Source organism: Seriola lalandi, unplaced genomic scaffold (assembly GCF_002814215.2).
Source record: "Seriola lalandi dorsalis isolate HSWRI2012SDOR001 ecotype SW California unplaced genomic scaffold, Sedor1 jcf7180002054883, whole genome shotgun sequence".
NCBI classification, from domain to species: domain Eukaryota; kingdom Metazoa; phylum Chordata; class Actinopteri; order Carangiformes; family Carangidae; genus Seriola; species Seriola lalandi.
The window spans coordinates 879,394-904,572 of record NW_019525658.1 but is presented as its reverse complement, the minus strand read 5'-3'; the positions used below and the strand labels follow the sequence as shown (position 1 = coordinate 904,572).

General features: G+C 41.1%; 3 protein-coding genes across 5 annotated transcripts in view; 1 reads left to right on the top strand and 2 right to left on the bottom strand.

The window, feature by feature from the left end:
- The first annotated feature begins 1,674 nt into the window (after nucleotides 1-1,674).
- On the top strand, nucleotides 1,675-6,534 carry bcl2l16 (BCL2 like 16). Of its 2 annotated transcripts, none has more exons than XM_023397634.2 (2): nucleotides 1,675-2,468; nucleotides 4,587-6,534. In XM_023397634.2, exons 1-2 carry the CDS (start codon nucleotides 1,986-1,988, stop codon nucleotides 4,686-4,688), a joined length of 585 nt encoding a protein of 194 aa, XP_023253402.1. In that variant the 5' UTR covers nucleotides 1,675-1,985; the 3' UTR covers nucleotides 4,689-6,534. The 2 variants fall into 2 exon arrangements, with proteins under 2 accessions (XP_023253402.1, XP_023253401.1); XM_023397633.2 differs by having other exon boundaries at nucleotides 1,677-2,468; nucleotides 4,560-6,534.
- Nucleotides 5,350-7,983, bottom strand: tubb2b (tubulin, beta 2b). The gene is made up of 4 exons (XM_023397632.2): nucleotides 7,859-7,983; nucleotides 6,839-6,947; nucleotides 6,638-6,748; nucleotides 5,350-6,533 (listed from the first exon to the last, which is right to left on the bottom strand). The coding sequence occupies exons 1-4, from the start codon at nucleotides 7,913-7,915 to the stop codon at nucleotides 5,473-5,475; spliced, it is 1,338 nt and encodes a 445-aa protein (XP_023253400.1). The 5' UTR covers nucleotides 7,916-7,983; the 3' UTR covers nucleotides 5,350-5,472.
- A 16,404-nt stretch (nucleotides 7,984-24,387) lies between these two features.
- LOC111648019 (Golgi-associated plant pathogenesis-related protein 1-like) overlaps nucleotides 24,388-25,179 on the bottom strand; it is a 5,001-nt gene continuing 4,209 nt past the window's right edge. For both annotated transcript variants that reach the window (XM_023397762.2, XM_023397763.1), the window contains exon 6: nucleotides 24,388-24,641. In XM_023397762.2, the coding sequence (XP_023253530.1) occupies nucleotides 24,637-24,641 (5 nt within the window). In that variant the 3' untranslated portion in view covers nucleotides 24,388-24,636. The remainder of the gene's footprint in view (nucleotides 24,642-25,179) is intronic.

Here is a 25,179-nt window from a genome sequence, read left to right as displayed (position 1 = left end):
GCAGAGCCTCTGCGTCGACGTGAACCCCCGACACAGAGCCTCTGCGTCCGTCAACGTGCACCTCCAAAAATGTCTAGGCATTTTATCGCAGCAATGTTTTGCTATATTGTGACAAACACTTACCTGCCCCATGGCATGTAGCCCTCCAAAATTAAGTCGCCAGGGGAATATTTTAGTCGCATTTGGCGAGTGGCGACCGTTAGTTTACAGCCCTGATATATTGAATTTCCATACATGAAATATACATTTTTATTTTATATGTACACATGTAAAAGAATATATGTGAAACTTATATGAAATTTGAACAATTTCATACACTGACATATACTGTTTATGTAACCTATTCAAATATATACATTTATGTATATTGTAGACAAATATTACATAGACATATATCCATCCCACAGCCTGACAGTATATGTTGATATTATATAAAAGTCTGAGACGCTTTCCCAGGATGTCAACTTAGACATGTTTAAATTAACTTTTAAATTTAGATTTTTTAAACATGTATGTTTTATAAACTTAATAAATTAAATATATAATGTTGGAACATGTTACCACGTAATTTTTACATAGAGCACATATGTGTATGTATGACATACATTACATTTCTGTATGGGGACTTCTTATTGGTTTGAAAGTTGTTCCAACAAAAACACGACAACGTCTGTGAAGTATCCAGAGTGAGGACAAACTGCTGTTGAATTTTTTACATGTCATTTTTCAGTGCTTTGGACTCTAATAATTGAATCCCATCCAGAAATTTCAGAAGCAAATATCAAAAAACCTGAACAGACACAACCCAAACCATCAGATTGACTGGATACTTGAGGATTTCAAATGATTCATTATCATGAGCAGGAAGTACACTCATCTTTTACAACAATAAAAGAAATACTACTTAATTTTATTTAAAAGTACTGCATTTCAAATCTAACTCAAGTTAAAGTCCAGATATATACATATATACATTTCTATATATGACATCATGAGATTGTTGTAGAAGGTGGAGGTAGAGCCCATTTACATGTGTTTTATTTTATAAGCCAATCGATTTTTTTAATGTAAAATTCTAATGTGCAAAGTAACAACAGATGTCAAATAAACGTGGAGTGAAAAAACAATATTTCCCTTCCTCCCTCTTTCCCTCAGATGCAATTAATTCAATTCAACTTTATTTGTATGGTGCCAAATCATAACAAACATTATCTCAAGGCTCTTTACAGTGTGAGATAAAGACCTCAGAATATTATAGAGAGAAACAGTTCCCACAATGAGCAGCACCTGGGGACGGGGGGGGGGGCTCCCTTTAACAGGAAGAAACCTCCAACAGAAGTGGACTCAGGGTGGGGGCTGTTAATATGTATACAATACAACAACATGCAGTCACCATTGTGGTCTCATATTGTCCTGTAAGACGTGATTATCTGTAGGTTGTTGAAGCTCACTGTGTCTTTGAAAGCAGCTCTGACTGTTCTCCTCACTCAACAAACACACACTCCTCCACAGTGGACAGTGAGCCGGCCTCTCCTCAGTCTGCAGCTCCCGCTCTTTATTTAGCTGCGCTGCTCGTGTTGGAATGAGATGTGTGTCAGGAACAGCTACGATCGTGCACATGAGGTTGGAGATCAGTGTCAGTTTCTCTATATTTAGCTGTTGAGGGGACTGGGTGACCCAGTGTGACTTCAACACACACAGACACACTCCTCTGGACCCGGCACTCTTTCACCTGCTGGCTCTCCCCTCAGCTCTGCTGTGTGTTTATCTCTCTGAAGAGGACGTGAGTTGTAAATACTTTATTTCCTTATCAAGCACGACTCTGCAGGATGTGTCTTAATGTCATTTTTAAACAGTGTCCCTGCACCACCATGACAGCCTGATGGGACTCAGAGAATGGCTGTGCTGCTTGGACACAGAGCTGTGAGCTGCCGTCTAATGAGAATACAGCTTAGTGATTAGTGAAGTGGCAGTTGGAGGCGACCATGTGTCAGTTGGAGGAGCCAGAGGCCAGACTGGGCCTGAACAGTCCTGACCCACTGGTGAGAGAGGCTTTTCTCATGGCACATGACTACATAAACTATGTAACCACAGGGGGGGTAGATGGGACCATGGGTCCTGCCCCTACAGCCTGCACCGCAGCCCTGCGCCACGCCGGAGATGAGCTCCTCAACCGTTTCCCCATCTTCTTCAGGCGCTGGCCTCGTGTCTTCCAGGATGTGACGGAGAACTCGGCCTGCCCCATGCTCATGAGCATCCTGGACGAGCACTTCTTTCCTCCCGTCCCCGGGGGGCGCCGCAGAGACCTGGCCTGGAGCGCGGTGCTGTCGGTGTACGTGCTGGCTGGACAGATGGCTCTGCATTGCCACGAGAGGGGCATGATGGTGGTCCTGCCCCAGCTGAAGGAGTGTGTGGGTGCCTACGTGGAGAAGGTCATCTGCCCTGAAATACGGGACAAGGGAGGATGGGTAAGTGACGCTGATTCTCATCAACATGACTTACACCTAATGAAACATGTGCAACCACATCACCATGTACATTATTGATTTTAAATAACCCAGACCCACACTGTCCTGCTCCATCACGTCGAACAGCAGTGAAAACAAACCTCAGGGCGGGGCAGATAAAATGGTTTAATGTGAAGCAGCACAGGCTCAGATATATTGACACCCAGTCCCGTAGGTGGGTGAAGCTCCAAAAACACTGGATCCTACACTATCCATGATGCCACTTGATAGCATCTTTCATCAGAGTCTGATAAAGACCCATTACTTCCAGACTCCATGGCCCTTGTTTTAACACAGACATCTGTTATGCCATAACTAAAATTTAGCCATAGGACCCTATTGACTTCCTTCCTGTCACTTGTTCCTTGCTCTGTGTATTTGCACCCTCTTGCTTTGGGTATCCATCTTGTGCAATGCACACTTCAGAAACATCATTCTCACAACACTGACTCACCTGAGCAAAAGCCTCTAACACAATCAAAACCTTGTTCACATGCAAAGTCAGTCAATTCAACAGTGACACCAGTGAATGGAACTTTTTCTCCAGAGCTTCAGACTGAGACGCCAAATGTTTTGATACTTTGATAAGAACCTGACTGACTGTAGAAAAAGAGAACTGCAGAACATATAGAGTAAAAATGTTCAGACACAAACTGAACTACAGTTACAACAGTGACATGATGGGAAAATAACTTTATTCTGTTTCAACACTGCATTGGTGTTTATTGTGCTGTGAACATTTCAACCTCTCAACAAATCACTGTCCTGTCACTTTAGAACAATGTATTGGGATGTATGTATTAATAATTGATTTTTAGATGTGTTTATGATATTTCCAATGCAGTGTTTCATTTTGCAGCAGATATGTGGCATTTTGGTGGCAGTTTTTGGATTTGTGTGTAGTTTTGAAAAAATGTGTGAAAGCAAAAAACATATCTATAATCTGAATATAACAGCTGTAGCTGAGGAAAATGAAATGATGAACATGGAACTATGTATCTAAAAATAGACATACAAATATGCAATCAAATTTAGAACATATTATCTATATATCTATCTATCTATATATCTATATATATATATGTGTGTGTGTGTGTGTGTGTGTGTGTGTGTGTGTGTGTGTTTGTGTGTGTGTGACTGGCCTTGCTCTGTCATACATATTTGAAGAAGGTAATGTGTTATTAGTATATATAGTGTAAGTATTAAGTGATTTTACTAAAACACTAAAGCAGTGCAGGGCAGTATCAAAGGTCTGTGATCTGATAACAGGTACAAACTGTTTTCATGAGTCAGAGTCAGATGACAAATGAATCAGCACAATGGGAAAATGTGTGGATAGTATACAATGGCAGTTTGTACAAACAGTGAGAAATGCTGATGTCTGTGGATGAACTGTTCTGAGAGCTGCATTAACTGCATTATTAAGAGTTGTGAGAATGATGTTTCTAAAGTGAGAATTGCATCAAAGCGATTGAGAAAAAAACATTGCACTCATTATACTTGCCAAGATTTTAGTTATTGCATCTTATCCCTGGTTTACTGTGTCACTGAGTTTGTGGTAAAAAAACAAACAAACATATATTTGTTTAGGTATATGTATTATTTAAGCATAATAGTAATAGTGAAGTTTATGAAAATACCCAGTAAAAACACTTCACATTGTGCTTTAGAGATGTATTTTTGTTGTGTTTTCAATGAATCTTCATTTACACAAACTCGTTTCCACAGTTAAATCATGGCCTTGGAGACCCACATCAACATCCTTTTTCAGACAAAATGATGTTCAAATGTTCTTTTTTATATTTATATTTAAAACCTAATCAAAACAGACCTGTACAAGATACTAAACACAAAACAATAAAATAATAAAAATATGTATACTTACTTGATTTAACACGCTAAATTAGAAATTCATTATTATTGCAGAGAGGCTCCTGAACACTGTTTAACTGTGATCTTCATGGTGAACCTGTTGTATTGAACATCCTGTTTTCACTGTAAATTGAATGTGTAATTTCATTTGAATCCTTCATCTACTCACTTGTCTGACAGAGAGGTTTTGTGTCACGCTTTGGACAGAAGCAGGACTTGGAAAGCCAGGTGAAGAAGGTGTGCTGCTGGACACTGCTGGCTCTGGCTGTCAGCATCCTCACCTACTTGATGTGGAAGAGAATGGCCTAGCCTGCACTGCCACCTAGCAGCCACAGGCAGAAACTGTCCCACAATCACACATCAAAATGTCTGCAGTAGCCTTTCATAGACTTTCCATTCTATGAGAACGTGTCACATCACAGTAATTTTCATTTACATATTTGATGTCCAGGTCAAAACAGACGTACAAACTTGTTGGGGCCTGTTTATGGAGGATTTCAGCCATTTGTCACAGTATGGCAAAAACTGAACTAACAATATTTCTCTAACAGTATGTGGACTTTAATTTGGTTATTAATTTATTTACAGTGTGACAAGGCTACAGAGATTACAGCAACTAAAATGACTGGATTTAATTATGCTGTACAGAGCCTTGAAATATAATACCTGCATTTGTATTATCATCTGGAAGTTTGTTATAACTGCTGAGTTGATAAACATACAGCACCAACAGTTAGCTGCTGGGGTAAATTCAAACTTCATCTCAATTACAAATTAATGTAGTGCATCATTCAGCTTTGACATGTGAGCAGCAGTAATTATTCAAAGAGCAGTTAAACAAGTTTATGTAGTTTAGTGCTTGTGCTCAAATAAAAACCCTGATCTACCACTGCCTTCACCTGTATATGATTGTATAGTGAGTTAATTTAAGTATCAGTGTTTCATTGAATGATGAGGCAGAAGTCAAATATGCAGAAGAACTTTTATTAACATGAACAGCAGACAGAACACTGAAGACTGGAAAAGACTTGGAACGTTACATTTCACTGCAAAGATACAACAGCAGAGCTTTGAAAAAAGAAGAAAGGTACATTTAGGCCAGCTCTTCCTCACCCTCCTCCTCAAACTCTCCCTCCTCCTCAGCAGTGGCGTCCTGGTACTGCTGGTACTCGGAGACCAGGTCGTTCATGTTGCTCTCTGCCTCGGTGAACTCCATCTCATCCATACCCTCACCGGTGTACCAGTGGAGGAAAGCTTTGCGCCTGAACATGGCTGTGAACTGCTCAGAGATGCGTTTGAACAGCTCCTGGATGGCTGTGCTGTTGCCGATGAAGGTGGCAGCCATCTTGAGGCCACGGGGAGGAATGTCGCAGACGGCGGTCTTGACATTGTTGGGGATCCATTCAACAAAGTAGCTGCTGTTCTTGTTCTGCACATTCAGCATCTGCTCATCCACCTCCTTCATGGACATGCGGCCACGGAAGATGGCAGCCACTGTCAGGTAGCGGCCATGACGAGGGTCGCAGGCAGCCATCATGTTCTTGGCGTCGAACATCTGCTGGGTGAGCTCTGGCACAGTGAGTGATCTGTACTGCTGACTGCCTCTGCTTGTGAGTGGGGCAAAGCCGGGCATGAAGAAGTGCAGACGGGGGAATGGCACCATGTTTACAGCCAACTTGCGCAGGTCAGCATTGAGCTGTCCAGGGAACCTGAGACAGGTAGTGACGCCGCTCATGGTGGCAGAGACCAAATGGTTGAGGTCACCGTATGAGGGTGTTGTGAGTTTGAGGGTGCGGAAACAGATGTCGTATAGAGCCTCATTGTCGATACAGTAGGTTTCATCTGTGTTTTCTACAAGCTGGTGGACTGATAGTGTGGCGTTATATGGCTCAACAACTGTGTCTGATACTTTGGGGGAAGGCACCACGCTGAAGGTGTTCATGATGCGGTCGGGGTATTCTTCACGGATCTTGCTGATGAGCAGCGTTCCCATACCAGAGCCTGTACCACCACCCAGGGAGTGTGTGAGCTGGAAGCCCTGAAGGCAGTCGCAGCTCTCTGCCTCCTTCCTCACCACATCCAGGACAGAGTCCACCAGCTCTGCACCCTCAGTGTAGTGACCCTTAGCCCAGTTGTTACCAGCACCACTCTGGCCTGTAATGTAATAATAAAGTTTAAGCATCACAGAACTTGAAGTATCACAAGGCAGAAAATTTCTTGACTATGCACACAAACCCCCTCCCCCAAACAACACTTACCAAAAACAAAGTTGTCTGGCCTGAAGACCTGACCAAAAGGTCCAGACCTCACAGAGTCCATGGTTCCAGGCTCCAGATCAACCAGCACAGCACGGGGCACATATTTGCCACCTACAGAAAATACCCAGAAGACATGAAAGGTCAGAGAATATGCAAAGTCTGAGTACATTGTAATTAAAATGAAGGGTGCCTTTGACTTACCTGAGGCTTCATTGTAGTAGACATTGATCCTGTCCAGCTGCAGGTCACTGTCACCATGGTATGTGCCAGTTGGGTCGATACCATGCTCGTCACTGATGACCTCCCAAAACTGTAGAACAAAGTATGTAAAGGTTTGTTAGCTCTGAGGAAAAACCCAAGTATGACTAGGCAACAAGCATCCATTAATCATAGTCGTTTTATTAACTATTAAGCGGCTTATTTAAATATTCTAATATTATAAAAAGGTAATAATTGAACAATTGAAATGTGGTTTCCCGCCACGCTTCCTTCAGCGCGCGCGCCCTGACCCCCCATTGGCTGCGACTCATGGGTTATGAATTTGAAAATTCCTTACTACGTCACTAACCGCCAACGCCGCCTACTCCAGGCAAAAGCCGGGCGCAGTTGAAAAAGAACTGCCAAGTAGGCCTCATTGAGCCCGGAGCTGCTCTCATACAAAGAAAACGTACATTTATCTTAAAAGAAATAAATAAATAAAAAATGGTGCAAGTCTGCTGCATCAACATACCTATCACAACATTCATGTAACGTTACATGTTTAAGTTGCTTCATGTTTTTTTTTAATCGACAATCCTCACTTCCTTTTTTCCGCATTGCATTAACGGCTGCTGGAGAACAATGGTTCCGTTAAAATAACAGCTCGTTGATTTAAATCTCATAACGTATAAACTGATTCCTACCGTTTCTAAAAATGTTTAATTTAAAACGGACAGACTAAATGACTCCGAGATAAATCTTACAACATGCAAAAAATTGTTGTAATCATTTTAATTCGTCCCCACTTCGACAGATTACGATCCTAAAGACGTTCCAAAATGTTATTAATATGATACTTGACATTAAAGGGAATTTAAGTTAAGTAGGACACATTGATATTCCAGGGTGTGGTTTCTGGGACGCGTATGGGCACAAAGCATCGACTCCTACAGCGAAAATATCGGCGTACATACCTAAAATAACTCCATTTAGTGCTCAAAAGACAAATACAGCTTTACAAACCTTGGCACCAATCTGGTTTCCGCACTGGCCGGCTTGAAGATGCACGATTTCCCTCATTTTTTCTGGAAGTAGACTGGACCTTCACACAAAAGACTGTGACTTTCTTTATGTGCGTGCACAACGGCTCGACGGTTCTATTTATACTAAACTTGAGCCCGCCTTTTCCTCCTCAGCTCGAACATCTATTGGCTGATGTATGCATGCATCCTTTACAGACACAAACGTCGACCAATCAAATGTCGAAGTTCTTATCTGCCATTGGTCGAATCCGTCTGTCAGTCACATTCATCTCAAACGTGTGACTAACTTCTAATCTGTAGACGTTGGCCTACTTCCCTCATGGTGGCGGAATAGATATGTGATTTGACATTAGGTTTTATTCTGCATTTCGCTGCCACATTACAACTTACTTTAGAGACAGTGAAACGTTTCTTCGGTGATTAACAGAAAACATTATTGATTCAGTTATGACGCAGCAATACTAGATGACTGCTGGTTAGCCACAGTCTACGTGGCTGACTAGCAGAATACAACGGTCCACTACAGCCGACGTTTCACTAGCGGAAACTGCCGCAGCAGGACTGGCCATGACTCTGCTTTAGCTACAACACTGATTATCAGTCATGTGCCTTTGGGCTCAGGAGCATACAGTTCTTCATCCCAGCTCAGCACAACAGCAGCTCAATTCACAGATTAGTTCCCATTTCTATGGTTCTGTTTGTGATCATGGGTGAGCTGCTGTGCAGTTTTGTAAATAGCTTTCACCCCAGTACGAACGTTTAACTCGGCCCCTTTTCTTACAGATTTCGGGTTAATTCTGAGGATAATGTATGAATGTAGCTTTATATATTAGCCTCAATGTAAGTATTACAAATAATGTACACAGCAGACACAATGTACGGAGAAAATAAATGTCTGTACGTGTACTGAATTGTTGTCGAGTGAAGGGAGTGTTCTTATTAAAAATGAATCTGAATGCCAGGTGAGATTGTGTCTGTGACACCAGTGCTCCTGCATGGTGCAGTTGCCATGGCCATGTCTCTAACGACGGAACATCCCTCCCAGGTAGCTGTCGCCATGACGATTAGCCTTTCTCACTGGGCATTGCGGACTTTGGCGCATTAGCTCATAGGTTTATGTAAGCTTTCGATGGAGCTTACGAGCCTTTAGCACAGTAATGGACATGCCATACATTTTTATGTAGATTAGCTCTTGTGTATACAAGTAAAGGCTTTCTGGGGGTGTATGAATAAAAATGGATTTAGCTTGGCTCATTAAGTCTAAATAGTGTTATTATGAATTCATTCACTCGGTCTGGGCCTGGGTGTTTTTACAAAAGCACCCTGCTACACTTATCATATCATACAGTATGTAGGTCACGCTCATAGTCTGTGTGCATTGTAATGTGACACACAAAGACCTCCTCTGTTTGCTTCATGACAGAGGTATGTCAGAGAGGATGAGTCAGGGTATAAGCAAATGTGACCAGCAGGCTATTATTCTCTTCTCTACACTGGGCCTTGTTGTTTTCAAGTGTGCTTGTTGTAATTGTGGGACAAAATTTGGTTAGTTGTCATGAAGACATGCCTTCAGATTATTTAGCAAAACTATCCTGCAATGGGAGGTTGACACGTTTGAACCCTGAATTAGGTGTGGATATATGTAGCTATCATTATTATGATCAGTAGCAGGGAGTTATAGTGGATCTGGAGACTCCTGAAGAAAGGACCAGGGTTCACAGCACCACGCTGCTGAAGTCACTGAATTCCCCAACACCTCCATGGTGCTGCTCTGTCACTGGAGCCAGAGAATGGATGTGCTCTATTCCCACAGCACATCTGTCTGCTACACACTAATTCAGCATAGATTTCTGTATTTAATCAAGACCACAATCTTTCCCTGACATCATCAAGTTCTTTTAGTTGTTGAAACACAGCTAGAAAAGTGTAAACCGTCCTTTAGTTAGAGAGGATACTGTAGGAAAACAAGTGAAATACATTGACAGTTAGACTGTGACATGTGACCATTCTTCAGGTAAATCAGTGTGATTTCCATAACCACGGGCATTAAAGCTTCTCTCCAGACATGTTTAAAACTCTGTCAAAATCCTCTGCTATGATTCATATTTTGTTAAACAAGGTTTTCAGACATAAAAAGTGAAAAAAAACTGGGTCTGAAGCTCACCTACTCTTACTTCCTGATTGAGAAATCTGGATCAGGCCTTGTGCCCCGCCCACCACCTGCTTGCTCCAGGTTGACAAGTGAAAGAGCAGAGTATCAAGATGGTTAGAGGAAACATTAGAGGCCCTGTTCAGACCTTGCATTAACATCCGTCTTCAGGTGTGAACGCACCCAAGATGCATGGAGGACGCATTTGAGCTCCGATCATTCAGACCACATTCTGAGGTGGTGTGAACTGATGAATTTAGAGTTGACCACTTGTGATCGGATAACTGAATAAGCATGTTAATACCAGGTCTGAACAGGGCCAGAGAGACTCAGCCACATGTGTGAGCCTCAGTCAGACCCAGACTCAGATGAGGGGTCTGTTGAGACCAGAATCAGAGACTAGCAGATGGATCAGAACGGTTAGCATAGTTAGCATCTTTTCTTCGTTTATGTTGTTTGTTAGCTTGTAACTGTCAGTGGCTAACACAGGGTTAGTGGTTGTGCTAATGCTAACTCTCTCTCTCTGTACTGACAAGGTATTAGGTTTATTTAGACCTGCCCACCATCTCCACAAGTTGACAGGATTGGTTCCTGAGGTTTGTGACGTATGAAACCCTGGCTCTCTGAATCTGCTTTTATGAGACTCACATACTCACATCAAAAGCATCATATGGATGTTAACATGGTTAAACACTTGATTTTCATCAGAGGAGTCTTTAATAAAGGTCCACTTCATCCTAAAGTTGTTGGATGGGGGTGAGGTCAGAGCTCTATTCTTCCACATGTCCATATGTCTACATACTTTTGTGGACATACAGTCTATCAGATATGTCTGTTTGTTTGTTTGTTTTTGTTTGTTCGTTTGTTTACCTCTTTGCTATTTGTATAAGGGAAACATTATTTCAACACGACATCTTCCCCATTTATTTTTTACACTGTGAACATGAGCACCTGGATGTTATGATAACATGAGTTGGAGTTTCGATATTACAGTTCCACACATATTAGATTTTTTGGCCAATGTCAGTGTGTCAGTCCAGACTGAAATATCTCAGCAACTACTGAATAGACTGTCATGGTGTTTTAGTACATTTTCATGGTGTCCAGAGGATGAATTCTAATGATTTTCTTGTCCCCCGACATTTGCCATTTGTGTGTTTTTGTGCCTTTTTGTGCCCAGGCGTTTGCTACACACATTCATGTCCCCCTCAGGATGAATTGTAATAACTGGTGATTTGGTAAACATGGTAAAAAATACCTGCTAAATATTAGCATTGTCATTGTGGACATGTTAGCATGTTGACATTAGCATTTGGCTCAAAGTACTGTTGGGCCTACGTATAGCCTCACAGAGCTGCTACACTTAGACTTAGACTATTTATCCATATTTTTATTTATTATTGTAACACACTTTATTCAGGTATCAGCCAGGCCTCCATCCACCTTCTTCAGCTGCTGCTGGAACAAACAGGTACAGTCACATGAATCTGTGGATGGAGGCCTGGCTGATCACCCTGAGGTCAAAGCCTATGACTAAGGGTGACTTATAGATAGATAGATGGATGGATGGATGGATGGATGGATGGATGGATGGATAGATAGATAGATAGATAGATAGATAGATAGATAGATAGATAGATAGATAGATAGATAGATAGATAGATATAAACCTAATAAAGAACCTAATAAAGTGGATGGTGAGTGTATATCAATTTGTTTAAAAAATATTACATTTTTAACATATTTCTGCAACACCAAATTTAAGGGGTTAATTTGAAGGTGCAACTCAGTTGTAAAACCTAAAATAGGCCTATTAATCTATGTAAAAAATGAAAATAAACCTGACCACAAGAATTTCAAGTGCTGTTCCTGCTGTTTTGTTTTTCACTAATTCTGTCTTCTCTAACCTCACGTACCAGAGTGTACAATGGAAACCATATCTGCTCTTAATATTATATAATAATTAAATTAGTCCACATCATTTGGCGGAGGTGTTGTATAAGCCTGATGGCAGTGGGAACAAAGGATCTCCTGAACCTCTCTGTTCTGTTCTGTGAGATGAGACGTTTGCTGCAGCTGTAGCTGCTTCTCTATCCTGCCAAAATGTTGTGGGGAGGATAGTTGGTATTGTCCAAGATGGCCTCCATCTTACATTGCATGCATCTCTCCACAACAGTCCTGAGTGAGTCCAGACTCCTGCCAAGCACAGACCCAGCCCCAGTTTGCTATTAGAGCCCTGACACTCTGGACCTCTCTACTGACTCAAATCACACACAAGTCTCAGCCTTTGGTAATGTCTATTTTCTTTATATTGTTTTATCCCTTACTATTTTTTTTACATATTTTATTGACTATTACTATACTACTATTGATTATATATGTATATATGTTTTAAACTTTTTATGATGTTCACTTTGGATTTTTCTTTTATCTGGTTTTACTTTTCTTGTAAAGCACTTTGTAACTTTGTTAATAGAAGTGCTGTATAAATAATGTTGTCATTATTTTTATTATTATTATTATTATTATTATTATTATTATTATTATTATTATTATTATTGTTATTATTATTATTAGTCTTAGACTAAATTTGACTGTTTTAGATGTAAGACTAAATAAATTAAAATCAAATCAAAAGGAATTTAGCTGTTTTGGCACCCGATCATAATGTATGGAGATAAAAAATGAATGAAAATATGTATAAATATTAATATAACATGGAAAAAATATGGAAGATTTTTGATGGCTAGATTTTTGGGTGGGTAGGGTTCTGTTGGGGGACTTTGGACCTATGCTAACATCAAGTAGATTCATTGTGCTGCCTCACATGTAAAATATAGTGTATTCCAGTAGTACTGGGATGGTCTGCTGCAGCAGCCTCAGGACTTGATGGATCTTCTCTTTGATCTCAGTCAGTTTTGTTTCTCTGCAGTCTGTTGCCTTTGTGCTATGAATGATCAATTATTCATTGACCTCTTTCTTTGGGAGGGTGGAGTGTGTGCACTGAGTGGTCTGTGGTGACAGCTTGAGCAGGTCAGCTGAAAAAAGCTTTCACTGCACTGGGAGGAGATTTTGCTGTTTGATGCTTTTTATGTACACTGCCTCATGACAAGGCACTTCCCTCAGTGTGCTCATACTACAGTGACAAGCAGTGTGTCTCTGTGTCGAACTGGCGCTGCTTCCCATGACTCAGCATCTTGCACTCACAGGCCACTGCAGCATTCAGCTCTCAGCCTCCAGCAGCCAGATCAATACTACAGAGAGGAAACAGATGCTGCTGGGAGAGACAAACCCACATCGATCCTGCTCAGAGGTTACAGCCTAATGCTTTAACAAGATTATCTGTGATGTCACTGAGGAAAATTGATCATAAAACATCTACTTAGGAAAACTACAACTTACAGGAAATCTGGTAGAGAAGACCAATCATACAATATTCCCATCATGTTATTGTTAAAATGTAAAATGTTGAGGTAAAGCTTTGATGTTGCACATACATCATATTTACTGTTTGATTTTCAATTAATGTTCAACATTTTGAATCCAAATAAGAAGACAAACCACAAAGTGGTTAAAGGAACCAGTAGTATTTCACTGTCCATGTATTCAGCTATAGCTACAATAGGATTACGATTATCTAATAAGTCTTAACATTTTACACTACATTAAAAACAGAATCAAGCTAAATATCAGTGATTTATTAGCAATAGGCTCCACATACGTAGCTAGCTAAGAGCTAATACAACTTGTACTGTATGTCCTACAGAGTAAGAATCAGTATAATGAAATTAAGTCTTGGCATCTAAAATGTGGATTCAGATGAAAATGAATGATATGAGATGAGATTTTCAAAATAAACAGAATGTTAAGCCTAATGTGTATATTTATTTTTAACCATGTAACCGGTAGAATTTTACTACAATATTATTGTCAAGAGCATGAATCACATTTCTTGAAAGTTTTTCATTTGTACAAATGCACAGTGAGTCCAGGTTAAATTTAATATTTATAATACCTATATTTAGAGACAAATGACTCGAGGATCACCTGCTGAACAGTGACTAAGACATGATATGAAATCGAAGTGTTTTTTGTTCCCAAATGTACAGTGGCCCTGAGAGAACACACTGCAACTTAAGACTAGAATCACCTCCTTGTGGTTGTCTGCCTCCTCCACTCAGACTCATTTCAGGTTACATCCCTGTTTATCCAGAGTCATAGAAAATATGAACCATTTGTGTGAAATTTTCTGCTTTGTGAAGTCTTGAGTAATGGTTAAAAGTGTTTTCTGAGGTTTTCTTTGACCACCAAAATCTAATCAGTTCATCCTTGAGTCCGAATGTGTCGAAATTCCCTTTAGGAGTTCTTGAGATATTGCGTTCACAAGGCCAAAACCATGTTTTGTGAAGTCACCATGACCTTTAACTTTGAACTTTGACCACCAAAATCTAATCAGTTCACCTTTGACTTCAAGTGAATGTTTGTGCGAAATTTGAAGAAGTTTCGTCAAGGTGTACTGAGATATCGTGTCCACTAGAATGAGTCCGACGTACAAATGAAAACCCGAAAACAATATGGTTTCGGCTCTGACTGGTGTGGAGGAATAAAAACACATGCACCATCATCTTCATCAGTTTGACATCACATGAGCGGCAAATACTCCCAACACAACCAAATACTGAAACGTACCGCAAGTAGAGCAGACGACAACAGAAGTGTTTCCAGGGGACACTAAAAAATGATGAACCCGGCTGGGATGCACTTGCTGTTTTATGGTTTTAACTTCAAAAGTCACAAAGCATTGAACAACATGTGCATCCCAGCTGGGTGTATCAGTTTTTAGGGTCCCCTGCAAACACTTCTGTTGTCGTCAGTGCTACAAGCAGCATGTGTGTGTTTTGGTTGTGTTGGGAGTATTTGCAGCATGCGTTGTCAAATTGGTGACGTTTTCTGAACTTGCTTGTGTTTTGTTGCTCCACATTTTCCCCTGTGCTTCTGGGTCACACCTCCCTAGAGGTACCAATGAAGCAACAGTGAGTTTGTGGTGTAAAAATAAGCCACAACATGCAGTAAAATTCAGGCCAGACAGCATAAAACCATATAATATTACATTATAATATTAATGTTGCACCAATAGTCTCACTGCAGAATAATTGTGCAGGCACAGACAAACATTTGCATTTTAAACTGAAACTTAATGCACTTTGAGGACAATAATGCAGCAGCTGGGGGAACGTTCATCTGGTGTGACTGGTCCTGTTATAGATATTGCAGGGACTGAGTTATTAGGGTGGACAGGTGTTAGACAGGAACAGCTGGGTTCATGTACAGTATGTCTTCTGAGAGAACCACTGATTCACTCTAATATCAGGTTACTCACTCCCCACTGTAGTAGCATTCAGCCAGTGTCACATTCTGCTGCAAACCACAGCCTGTTCACTCTATAGAAACACATGAGACACAAAGTGTGTCAGGACAAAGTGGGTTTGTTTGAGTGCAGGTTACACCCTGACATGGCTTTGTAAAAGATGCTGGGAAACAAACAGCATGAGTAGACGTTTTACAGAGATGTAGGGTTGAAGCTTGACATTGATATTTTTGGATTTAGGCCACTGATAGCTGATTTATAACCAACACTGCCCTACAAAGCCAAAACACAGGAGCCTCTTTGGTCAAAACTGATTTGAGACTGGAATTTATTAAATTTTTATTTGAAGATTACACAGATTACGTTCTCAGTTTTCAGAGCTCGTCTGTCATTCATGCCTTATGTGACAGAATTTTAAGCTTAGTGATTGGATGTTCTTACTGAAATGCTCCTTGAGAATTTTTTGTACACAAGCTTGTAACTTCCACTTCATCACTATGGCTAAACCACAGGTTAGCAAGATCCCGACTCCTGAATTAGCTGAGACAGTGTACATGACAAGGATGAATGTGAAGGGGTGGATGGAGCGTAATGGACCAGGGAGGAGGTTGGGCAGAAGATCGACGATGAGGCTGGAGGGGAGGCAGTGGGCACCAGAAGATTCAGCCCCAGGTTGGGACTGAGTGCAGGGCTGGAGGCGGGCAGCTGGAGGACTGGCTGTGGGTCAGTGGAGACAGCTGACAGGAGAGTAGGAACAGGTGTCGGCCAGGCCGCCACAGGAGATCAGGAATCGACTTGGTGTCGGCCAACTCAGAAACAGCCTCAGGGCTTGATGAGACGTCAGCGGAGACGGCCAACTCAGGAACGCATCAACACCCCTGATACAGGTACTGGCTCAGGAGCTGGCAAGACGTCAGCTGGGACCCCTGACGCAGGATCAGACCAAGCACCAACCTCCGAGGCTGAAACATGAAGCATCAACAGTGAAGGACCAAAACCTGCAGTTCATCTAATGACCCCTAGAGTCTGGCTCGAACAGTGAGTCAGTCCCCATAGACTCCAATAGCTGCATTTCCACCACAGGAACTTTCCCCAGGAACCAGGAACCTTTTGAGGAACTATGTGCGTTTCCACCACAGGTCCCAGGGTCTAAATTTAGTTCCAGGGTAATTGATCGACCCCCAGAAAGGTACCTATATATACGGGACGCAATTTGTCCCGTATTTTTGTTCATGTTATGTCCTCAAAATGCTGCGAACAATGTAATGTCAAGTAATAATCTTTCATAATCTTCCCAGGGCTTTAGGCTGGGGTGGAAACACAGCCACCAATGGGCCACAGGAACCTTTTAGTTCCTGGTCGAAACGCGGCTCATGTTAAAATTTCCAGATTTACAGCAGAAATAAACATGTTTACAGCCTGGTACAAAAAGAGTTTCGGTTTCTAGAGCTAATTTCCTCCTTCACTACAACTGTTTATATAACTCACCGGTTTACATTTTATTAAGGCTTAAATTTATGGAGAATTGAGGGCGTGGCCTCTTTGAGTGACAGTTGGGTGAGCGTATTGACACAAACCAGCATGCACTGAAGTCTCAGCTCCACACATACCCCACCTCTTTGACAATTTTTTGATTAGCTGGGAGTTAGGGGGCGGAGTCAGACACTGCCAGGATGGCGTCGGTGGAGCAGCTCACTCTGAGCTTCAAAACTGCTATTCAGAAACCTGAGGGTAACTTTACAGAGGCACGACCATCTTTATTTAAAGTCAATGGGCATGACACAAGGTTAAGTAATTTCAAAATAAAACAGGGAATAATAACACAAAGTCCAAGCAGGAAGTGACACAGAGGGACAGATCATGACAAAATCGGTTCATGTCCTTGGGGACATGAGCAGCAACCTGAGGACTATAGGATAGCTAGCTATGTAAGCTAGCTGGGGAGCTATCCTTAGCAAAAGCTAAAACTAAGTGTATTCATTATTCCCTAGCTGACATCTGACATTGAAAAAAATATCCTTTTTTTTTTCATTTTTGTAATTTATTACCTGAAAGCTGTAGTATTTTTTATAGGATCACTCTGAAAACAGTCAGCAATTCAGAAGAGCAGCAGGATGGCTTAGAGTGTTCTCTCTTCTGATTGGCTAACTGTTAGTTGTTATGTCAAACTACATTGAGATGGTTTTTGGTTCTTAAAATATATCTTCTTATGGATAAACACTTCAAATAAAACACAGAAGAGGAAAATATGGAGCTTTAAATGTATTTTATTGATTACAATGTAAATACATTAATAGCAAACAGACTTATTTAATCTTTTTGAATTTAGGACTATAAATAATCAAAATATCTTTCAGTTCATTTATTAAACAAACTAGTTAAAATGGAGAAGGCTGAAAGAAGACATTTGGTTTATGCTGCGTCTCAGCCTAAATCCAAAGCAGGACTGGAGTCTCTGCAGTAACATTATGAGGGTTTTGATGTTGAAAAAAAAAAGAGGCGTTACAACCATTTGATCTGCTACACAAACTCAACTGCCTCTGTAGTGACACGCCTTTAGAGCTGAAACAATAGATGCCTCACACTGACAACTGGAAATGTAGATGAATCTGAAATCTTTAGCTAAATGCTATACAATACATACATTAGGCCACATTGACTAGCCACACATTTGTCCTGTCTTTGAATAATACAGAGGGAGAAATGCATCCCTCCATTGATTTTCCTCATCATGCGCAGTGTTCCTTTAAGAGACACATAGGAGCGTCTGTTTGGCTGCTCTCCAGAGATCAGAGTGAAGAAGTCCATTTGATGCTAATATAGGCAGACAGTCAGCGATGGGTTATGCACAGTCATGGCCCCACACAAAAAACATGGTGGTCAGCGTGGTCCAGGGGAAGTCCAGGATGCATCAGCCCATCCTGCTCCCACAGGAGATCATGTTACAGTAATACACCAACAGCTCTATAATGTTAGGGCATAGCTGCAGGGCCAGCTGTGTGAACCAGGGGAGGGGGATGGGGGTCCAGTTCTACTAAACCATCTACTGTCAGTCTAGGTCTCTGGACTTGGATCTGTGAGCTTTGGTACCGACTGAGTGAATTAACATGATCTTCAATGTCCTGCATGTAGCCTGATGTTATTATGCGTCATATTTTATTCATCATCAGATATGATGAGCAGGGACTCTGTCTGCCTCGAATGGCTGCAGGACTGCAATGCAGAGTCTGAGTCTGACAGGAAAATCACTTCCATCATGTGAGGATGCCAGCAGCAGCAAAGGGGAGGGACCAAGAAGAGACAGGGTTTATGGGAAATGTATTTTTGATTAGAGACAGGAAATGTATTCACACAGCCTTACGTCAACCCCCACCCACTCTCAGTCCGTTTGCGCGTTCACGTGGACGAACCAATTTTACAACCAACCAAAAAGCATCGGTGCAGCCTCCATGAGCCACACTCCCAGAGAGGTGCAGGACTGCTTTGAGTCCGGGGTGGATGAAACGCCACGGACCGAGGGCTGTGAGTTCCGCTCGGAAGGAGGAGTCACACAGATGAACAAGTGATGAAATTAAAGGTTCTATATGTCGCTGTGGAAAGAGAAAACATGACGTTTTTTTTTTTTACTTGATTTCTTGTGTAATTTCAGGAACTATGGGAAAAAACAAAAAATATGTTTGCCATATATTATTGTCACATATATACATCCTCTGGATATATGAAGATATAGGCCTACATTTGTAGAAAATATCCAAATGCAATAAAAATACAATGTTTGTTGTTTGTTTAGCAATTTTACTTTTAATGTCTGTCTGTGGACAGATTTTTTCCACTTCATCCTCCAGCACCTGGAGACTCCTCTGGACTTCAGCTCTGCCTTCAACACCATCATCCCGGCCCTGCTGCAGGACTGTTTCTCCCAGCTGAGCGTACCTGACTCCACCTGCAGGTGGATCTCTGACTTCCTGTCTGACAGGAAGCAGCATGTGAAGCTGGGGAAATACGTCTCTGACTGCTGGACCATCAGACCCCCAGGGCTCTGTCCTTTCTCCTCTGCTCTTCTCCCTCTAACAGCTGCACCTCCATCAGTCTGTCAAGCTCCTGAAGTTCACGGACGAGACCACCCTCACTGGACTCATCTCTGATGGGGGTAAGTCTGCCTACAGGTGGGAGATTGACCATCTGGTGACCTGGCGCAGGCAGAACAACCTGGAGCTGGATGCTCTGAATGATTATTATTATGTTTATTGTCATGCACCAAAACAAATTCCTTGAATGTTGAAAACCTACGTGATGATGAACCAGATTGTGATTCTGATGATAACATCACAACCGTCTGATATTCAGCCAAAAAACTTTATAGTGTGTGTGGTTGAGATCAAACTGAAGGCCTGGGTGTCTGACACATGAGTAGTATAATAATGTAGTAATAACTACTGAGCACCCAGGGGTCAGAGCATTAACATGTCCACATGTTCTCTAGTTATTGTTTGTTTTCATTTGCATTGTTCTAACCCTGGTTTTGAAACGTGTTATAAATAAATAAATTAAGACTCACAGTCATCTTCAGTAACCTGGACAACTCTTCAGTTTAATCAGTGGCATTGAGACCCACAGTAGTTTTGCTGTTTGCAAATCAAATCAAAGGGTTCTCTGTGCTGTCAGGACCTACTGAAGGATGTAGCAGGTGCTGATACAAAAGATAAAACCACAACACAGAGGAATGACTCCTCCATATTGTTCATTCACTTCATTGATTCTCTTTGGGAGAACGAACCACAAAGGAAGCAGGAAACAATCAGGTTTCCTCCCTGTCTGGATTCATGACGGCGTTGTCTCTGAGGTGGAGTCTAACCGCCATGTTTCTGAGCACCTACAGCCACTAGGGGGTGCTCTGTGTCAGCCTCAGACCTGGGTGATGATCACATCTATGTATGATCATAAACTGACGAGGCCGCATGTTCGTTGTGATCCAGTCTCATATCTCAGATCTGAAAATGATCATGAGTTTAATCCCAACAGAACACGTCTGTAACTGAGATCAAACCTGTGAGACCTCTGGTGACAGACAGGTTTTCTAAGAACTGCTGCTTGTAGAGAGCAGAGGACATTAGGCAAAGCAGATACAGAGAACATGAATCCTTATCTGATCTATTACACTTCCTCCTGATACACTGATACTTTTCCAGCAAACTGTAGTTCTCTAATGATAAACTAGAGAGGCAGACAGGCTCTATTTTCTGTCTAACTACTACTACCACTAATACATTAGCTGAAGCAGAATAATCAAGAATGATTTAGATTTAGTCTATTGATGGACGTTTTTCTTTCTTTTTTTTGGCAATAATCACACATATTGGTTATAGAGAGTTGTTAATGAGTGAGGCACACAGCAGATCTCTGGATCTGGTTTCACAAAGACAGACTTTGCCTTTTAGGCATAACAGTCAGACTTCAGATAGACTGAGTCTAACTTCATCTGTTGCACAAAGCAGTTTAGTATCTTAATCTGGACTGTGGTACAATGAATTCTGAGTAAATTCAGACTTTTTTCAAAATAAAAAAAATGGCAGACAAAGGAAACATTACTGAGTTTACCCTCAGCAGAAGATGTAGAAAGAATACAAGACGTTTTACTTGAAGAGTGAAACAATAAAAAGAAAAATCGGATTTGGTCTAAATTCTCTTTCCTTCTCTTTGCTCTCTCCATAACATGTTAGCAAACCACAAATTATGAGCCACGTTGTCCAGTTTTTTGTTGTTGGGTGCTACCAGTCAGCACAGGTGTCATTGATTGTTACCATGGCAACATTGGTTTTAGGCCTTAGTCCGGGGGGTAAGGTGTCTAATGTTCTAATGTTTTTGGGTTAAAATGAGTCAGTCATGAAGACTAGACCAACACTACAGACCAGTCTGAGTCTTGTAAATATGAGTCCAGTCTTCAATATTGAAAATAAACAGAATCAATACATATTGTAATGTGAAATCAAACACTGGTTCTGAAAAGTGAATTATGTTGCTGGTTTCCTTTGTCTTGCTTTTAAAAGCCAAACTGGTGGTAATGACATGACCTCTAGGTCACTCCACTTCTGAGTGTCATCTTCATGTGAGAAAAGTGGTTTATGGGAAACGTAGTCACCAGCTGAATTGAGGTTAGAGACTCCAGTCATGGGTTTGTAAGAGAATCTGTGTGTGACCTGCAGAGTCTGACAGCTCAGGTTTCAGGCTTTCCTGCAGGTCCTTTTTTTCAACATCCAAGAGGAAGAGCAGGAAACATGGTTTGTTGTGTGATGCTGTCACCTAGTGGTGCCTTTTAGAATTACACATGATGTGTTAATGCCGCTGCTTCAGTGGCTGAATCTGGAGATAAGGAGAAAGTAGAGAGGAAGATGCAGCACAACAACACCAGAGAGGTGTGGAAGGGGATGAGGACCATTACTGGCTATAAAGAGAAGAACAGCCAGGCAACATCAGGTGATGTTCACAAGGCCAATGAGTTCAACCTGTTCTACAACAGGTGTGACACAGCCTCACCTGTTCTCTCTCCCACTACTTCAGCTGCAGCTTCTCCTACAGCATCTCCTTCACAACCTGACACTGCAGCTACACCTCTCTCCACACTGGGGTCAAGTCTCCTGTCCTTTACAGCAGAGGAGGTGAGGGCAGAGCTCAAGAGGCTACGTCCTGAAAGGGCAACAGGCCTGGATGGTGTGTGTCCGAGGTTGTTAAAGGACTGTGCAGCCCAGCTGGCTGAGCTTCACCAGAGGATCTTTAACTTAAGTCTACAAACAGGGAGGGTCCCGGTCCTGTGGAAAATATCATATCATAATATCATGTACAGACCGGTGGCTCTCACATCACACATCATCAAGATCCTGAAGCGGCTGCTTCTCCACATTCTGAGGCCACAGGTTGAACATGCACTAGACCCCCTACAGTTCACCCACAAAGAACATATTAGATTGGATGATGCCGTCCTTCACATGCTCCACCGGGCCCATTCTTATGTGGATGAGCCAGGTAGTTACATGAGGATTATGTTCTTTGATTTTTCAAGTGCATTTAACACCATCCAACCCCCCATCCTTAAAGACAAAGATGGGGGTGGATCCCTGCTTCAGGTCCTGACAAGACGACCACAGTACGTCACGCTGGGTAACTGTGTCTCAGGGACAGTGATGAGCAGCACTGGGGCTCCACAGGGAACTGTTCTGGATCCATTCCTGTTCACCCTGTATACGGCCGACTTTAAGTACAACTCTGAGTCTTGTCCTTGCATCCATTTTACACACATCTAATGTTTAGAGATGGTATAGCCTATAGGCTACAGTATATCCTGGGATGTTTACTCCATTTCTCCCCTTATTGTACAAATGTACAGATGTGCAGCTGATCTTATGTAAACAAACCTGACAGCAACTCATTTGACAACTGACAGATAATGATGTTGAAGAGGGGGGTGTCTGTATTTGATTTAGTTCATTTGGAGCAGATTCAGGGTGTTTTCACACCTGTGCTTTTTGGTCTGGTTAAACTGAGCCCTGTAAAATGTCTTTTCTCAAGGGTTGACCTACAAATGAAAAGTTTCCATATTAAGTTTATACACAACATTAATACATTTACATGATGCTTAGATATTTAGACTCAGTTTATTTTGTCATTTCTGTTTTTTCAAACTCATGTCACAGATCAGCTGACTGAGCATTTGATAACTGATACAGATGTGGTTGATGTGAGCATCAGGAGGAGGATCATAATGAATCCATCATGTCATGAATTTGTTCTGGTTGTACGAGTGTAGGGATTTGAACAGACCTTGTGTCTTGTAAAGTGTAAAGCTGCTGATCAACTCCTCACTGACTGAGAAGTTTGAAGTTCTAAGAAAGACCCGGACCAAGACCGTGTCTTAATACTCAGAAACATTTCTGACATTAATTCTTGGTTTTAACCCTTTCAGGCATAGTGGTCACTAGAGTGGACAGCTATTCAAAAACCAATTTCTTGCATATGCCTGGGTTTGGATGGTGAAATTGTATATCAATCACTTCAGCTGACAGTCCTTGAAAACCCCATAGACTGCCACCTAGTTGCAACCAAATGTAAGAGCAGATAAAAACCCAACATCCAAGATGGCTGACAAATGTTAGGTATACTAAGCACCTCAGGAATGTCTGTCCAGTCCCTCTATAGAAGACTCTTGCAGGTAAAAAAGATATGGTGATAAGTAACATCTAGGGAACGATATTGTCGATGGATTTGTCAAATATTGATTTTGTATAAACAGAAAATTTCAATTAATCATGTATCTACTGAAGTGGACATAACAATTACTGGTTATGGTTTAGCTACAAATCATGTTGTAGTAAAACTTTACAAATGTGTTAAACATTAGTCTATAGTGACATTTTCTCACTAAATGAGTCCATATCTAATAGGATTATGTAATTTTCTGGGTGTTTGCAACAAATAATATTTTGTGTTAATTAAGTCTATTGTTTTGCTGGCATTTCATCATCATTTTGTATGTACTGAAATTCCCTCAGGCACATGTACAAAAACGCATATTTTCTCCCAACTCTGCATCTAGTCTGCAGAATCTCTCTGCCCCTGCCCTGTGTGTGTGTGTGTGTGTGTGTGTGTGTGTGTCAGCGCTGCACACACACATGCGCACACGGGCGTCACGGCAGTAGTAGTAGTTACTGTGAGTAAGTGCAAGTAAAAAGCCAAAACTTTATCCATACACCTGTTCAACCTGCATAAATGTTAACTTGTAAAATGCAACATTTTTATTTGCTTTGTCTGCTCCCGAAGCCTGTACGCTCGCGAGATCTCTTCGTCTAGTGAGAGGAGTGGAAGGAGGAAGACAGTCAAATGGCTGAACGCCTGCTGCCAGTTATACAACACAAAACCACCGTCACAAAACTAATCACCATGGAAACTTTTGATAAAATATCAATAAAGCGCTTCAAAATATCGATACAGTAACACGTCATGAAATATTTTAGTGTATCTTTATTTTTCTTACACCCCTACATGAGTGGACCAGTGTGGACATGTCAAAAACTTCATGAACATTACATTAAACTAAAAAGTAAGTAGTAAGTTGGGGCTGCCGGGATGGTCCGGGTCATCTACAGCAGTGCGCAGGTTTTCCTCAGGCTTGCTCCAGCTCCCTCTCCAGATGTGTTATCTGTTCCTCCAGATGTGTTATCTGTTCCTCCAGCTGTAAAATTCACAGCTTTTATGCTGAAAAGTGACAGAAAAATGTTGGTGTAACATAAAATGTCAAAGTGATGAAGCTGAAGCATCAGAAGCTGCTGCTGCAGGAAGCATGTCCCATACACAAATATAATATATGACATATATGTCCATATGTCAAGAGTGATGTCTGTCACCTACATGGGGATATATTATATATATAAAATAAATTATACGTTAATAACATATATGAAAAAAATTTGTATATGTGCATACAGTATATTAAAAAATATCTATATGATACATTTTTTTTATCATTTGTCATGTTGTGACCATATATGTAAATAATATATGTGCAAGTTGATTAAAACTACAAACAGATAAACATTCTATGTGTTTATATAAGTTTTTCTTAATTTCTCATTAATTTTAAACATGTCTATCTTTGTATTCTGGGAGAGTGTCTCAGAGTTTTGGACTCTTTACCACTTACTGCATTTAAAATATTACTACAATATTATTAAATATAAAACAAATAACTATAAAATAAATATTAAATATTATTATCAGTAAAATGTACTTAAAG

What these genes read in the sequence shown, in the direction of transcription:
- bcl2l16 (XM_023397633.2), top strand. Translation starts at nt 1,986, where the DNA reads ATGTGTCAGTTGGAGGAGCCAGAGGCCAGACTGGGCCTGAACAGTCCT. An exon ending in TACGGGACAAGGGAGGATGG is followed by an intron (nt 2,469 to 4,559) that starts GTAAGTGACGCT and finishes CTTGTCTGACAG; the next exon opens with AGAGGTTTTGTGTCACGCTT.
- tubb2b (XM_023397632.2), bottom strand. Translation starts at nt 7,915, where the DNA reads ATGAGGGAAATCGTGCATCTTCAAGCCGGCCAGTGCGGAAACCAGATT. An exon ending in GAAACCAGATTGGTGCCAAG is followed by an intron (nt 6,948 to 7,858) that starts GTTTGTAAAGCT and finishes TTTGTTCTACAG; the next exon opens with TTTTGGGAGGTCATCAGTGA. An exon ending in CTACTACAATGAAGCCTCAG is followed by an intron (nt 6,749 to 6,838) that starts GTAAGTCAAAGG and finishes TATTTTCTGTAG; the next exon opens with GTGGCAAATATGTGCCCCGT.